Source organism: Thermobia domestica, chromosome 16 (assembly GCF_964235325.1).
Source record: "Thermobia domestica chromosome 16, izTheDome1.hap1.1, whole genome shotgun sequence".
Classification (NCBI taxonomy): domain Eukaryota; kingdom Metazoa; phylum Arthropoda; class Insecta; order Zygentoma; family Lepismatidae; genus Thermobia; species Thermobia domestica.
This window is the reverse complement of record NC_137469.1, coordinates 82,858,158-82,861,812: the sequence shown is the minus strand read 5'-3', so window position 1 is coordinate 82,861,812 and position 3,655 is coordinate 82,858,158. Positions and strand designations below refer to the sequence as shown.

At 34.1% G+C, this 3,655-nt stretch overlaps 1 protein-coding gene across 1 annotated transcript; it reads right to left on the bottom strand.

Annotated features, from left to right (window-relative positions):
- Nucleotides 1–1,423: 1,423 nt before the first annotated feature.
- LOC145672519 (glutamate receptor-like) lies at nucleotides 1,424–2,671 on the bottom strand. Its single transcript, XM_081741680.1, has one exon. The coding sequence runs from the start codon at nucleotides 2,669–2,671 to the stop codon at nucleotides 1,424–1,426; it is 1,248 nt and encodes a 415-aa protein (XP_081597806.1).
- Between the last annotated feature and the right edge of the window lie 984 nt (nucleotides 2,672–3,655).

Below are 3,655 nucleotides of genomic sequence, written 5' to 3'. Positions count from 1 at the left end.
TGCACGTTTAGACGTCAATGGAAACATATCAAAATTGCCTTCTTTCATCCAAATATCGATGGTAACTTTTTAAAACTGTGATTTTGTTAAATGGTAAGCAGATTTGAATCCTTACCTTGTAGAGTAGCATTTGTGTTGTTCGTTATTTCAAACATATTAAAAAGGAAAACTAATTTTGTGCACTAGAGTTTGTCTTTTAAAGGGTTAGGAAATTCGATTTTCCTTTCTTGCTCTAATAGAGTTCATACATAACATTAAATATTTGCCCTTTCAATAGCGAGCGGGCTTTTGTATGAAAATGCTTACTGTGTTTTGTTCGCTGGGATGTCAAGACTCGAAAAGTTAAAACGTAAACTGATAGAAAGTGCCGATATACATCGATAAGAACAGACATCATTGAAGGTAATGCATTGTAGAAATGAACATCTTGATCATGCAGTTAATACGCTGAAGGAAAAGAAGGTGATTTAATATTGTTTCATCATATGTTTGTAATTTGTTTTATATTCTAAATTTGTAGCAAAAAAAATCTTGCGACACCCCTGATATTACCTCGCGACACTCTGAGGTGTCGCGACACTCAAGTTGAAAATCTCTGACCTAAATAATGGGATTTAACCCTGTGTTTGCTGGAGTTTGTGGCATTTCGCATCACCTTGCGGTAACTGCGGAAGTTGAACGTAATTATACAATAATGTTACTGAAAGCTTCGTGAAAGAGGAAGAGTGGCAACAGACTCATGAAGGACATTTGTCATATGTGGTTAATACATCTGCCTTAAATTTCTACAAATATTAAAATAATAGCATTTCTAAATATGCTCTTTTGGGAAATTTGCTGCTAATGAATAATTTTGTGATTTCATTTTTACTCTAGTACACACGAGCAAAAGCCATTCAACATCAGGGCCGTAACTTTTGGGGTACAGGGGGCAACTTCTCCCCAGGGAAGCTCCCCTCCATTCGATGGGGTCTCATTTTAAAACAAAATCTTACTCCATATACGATATGAACATTAAATTATAAATGAAGCATCAAACAGGTTCACTACATTACAAAAACGAAATAGCACACAAAAGGTAAATAAAACAAAAATGAGTCGTGGACCCATTTCAGTCTACTGTTAGGGGCCCTAAAAACAATATTTATTTGTATGGTTTTGAGATTTGTCAATATTGTCCCCTTAATTAATTTGTCATGTATGGAACGAGCCCAGGGGCGTAACTAACGGCCCCGCAGACCTTGCCATGCAGGTGGGCTCACAGGTTCCGGAGGCCCCATAAAGAGTAAGAGAAAGATGAAAAGAGATTGCCCAAGAATTAGAAAAACAATTTTTCTAGGGAACGAAATAGTATTAATGCTTCTCCCTCCAGAAAATAATCTAAGTAAGTTACGGCGCTGCTCAACATTTAGTACAAGATGGTTTATTTCCCTTTTCCGTAACAACGTAATCTGACTGTTAAACCTGTATACTCGTAGAGAAATACAATTAATCCAATAACTAAGCCAACACCTAAAATATAGAATGCTGTTTGCAAATGACTCCAGTTAAGAGCTACTTCAGTTTCCTTGACCGATAGAAAAATGGGTGTAGTTTTAAGAAAATAATCGCTCAACCATTTGTCTGTAAGTCCAGCTTCTAATGTGTATCGGATAATAGAATTCCATCGAGGTAAATATGGAGATCCATTAGGAACAGCATAAGCAAGTAAAATGTGATTGATTTCCTCCTTGGCAATATGAAATAATTTACAACCATCTAGAGAGACGAAATTCATCTTGTTGTTGTATTCGTATTTCAAGAACAACTCTTCGGATAAAAGCGCTACATCTCGTACGTAAGCAACACGACTAAGACCATCTAGAAAACTGGGTGTTGCTTCAGTCCTTGGGGAGAGCGACAACAATACAGGATTGGGAGATTCTTCAATAACTGCAATATAAGATGGTATCGTAATAACTCTAAGATCCGAAGAGGTTATATCTTTAAATGTATCCATTTCAGGCAATGAACGTGGACTTGTTATAAAGCTTATCAATGAACCATGATATATAGGATATAAGACTAATGTCATTAAAGTTGATAGAACTACAATGATTCTTAACAGGTTGTTTCTTGGAGGTTTCGAAATTGAGATTAATAGAAATATAGAGAACATTTTCAGGACATCTAAGCTATTAGAAGAAATAATTTTGAGCTTTTTACAGACGTAAGTGTAGGCCACTAGGAAAATGCAAAAGCTACAAAATGACAATACTACTAGAATCCAAAGAGTATTTGATAAGGGTTTTTTCAAGTTTTGCCATACAGGCGCATAAAGTGATTTGGGGACAGCAAAGAACATATGATCAATGAAGATGGTTTCTGAGAACTCTATAAATAAACTTCTTGTATATGTATGAGTAATCGCACCTGGTCCTATATCTGCCCGACCATGAAGCACATGGCCAACTATACCATCCCACGTATTATTCTCTGCTATATAAACACCCGCAATTACACCTTCTTCGTATATTTCTGGAATAATAGAAAAATTCATTATTACGGCATGCGTTTCTAGCATTTCACCAAAATTTCCTTCAAAAGTGTTTTCTGAACTATTTGGATCTTCTACTGCGTTAAAATAAGGCTTAAGATTATACCACGCAACCCTCATTGGATACCCATGCATATTCTTTGTTTTGTCACTGTACAGGCTAATATTTATATCGTCTGCGTTATGAATTGAGTAAAATTGAACACTGGTTTCGAAAGAAGATTCCATAAATGGATTATAGTCGATTAGGATTGTACATTTGTCACCCAAAATATCACCACAAAATGCTTTAGACACGGTAATTATATGTATAAGCAGAACATTCTTCCTTTTCCAAGCGAGTTGAAAAATGTTTCTGTAACCATGGTTGGAAATTATATCTTGTAATGTTACTATGAGAAATTTTCCTCGTGCGTTCCAGAAAATTCTCTCTTCAAGTTCCTCTAAAACCCATGGAAATATTTCTGTATTTTGTATAAATATAAGAAAACATTCCGTTTTCCCTATTGTATTAAGAGAATCAAATTCAGTTGTTGTACTATTTTTGCCTTTTATTACAGATAGCAATATGACTGTCATTAATGATTGCGTGTGCAAAGTGCGCACAACATTATCTTCAAGTGATGTTGTTGGATTATTTGTTTGTACTATAAGTAGGAATTTATATATTTGAAAATACTTATAACACACAAAGACTATATGCTGAATCAATAACTCATTTTGATTCTGATGTATTGATTCATTATTAACTTGTAGGTTAGATGCGCTCGTCATTAAGAGAAGCAAGAAGTAAATACAAAGCAGTTTCAATGAAGTGTGTCCTACAAAAGATAGAAATACACAGAATGATCATTAAAATTTTCATATTTAGTGCATATAAGTACAAGTAAAATAATTCTTTAAATTAATACTTTGGTCTTGTAATACATTTTGGAGATCATACATTGGTCATTTTCAAAAGTGGTGCTCATTTGATGTTCATAGAAATTTGATATACTTTTTATCAACGAATATATTTAAGATTTTTGAAGAAAAATTAATGCAGGATAGGTTTTCGTCAACTAATTAGATAAGTGCATAAATATTATTATTTTAGGCCAAACGTAATATCACTTTAAT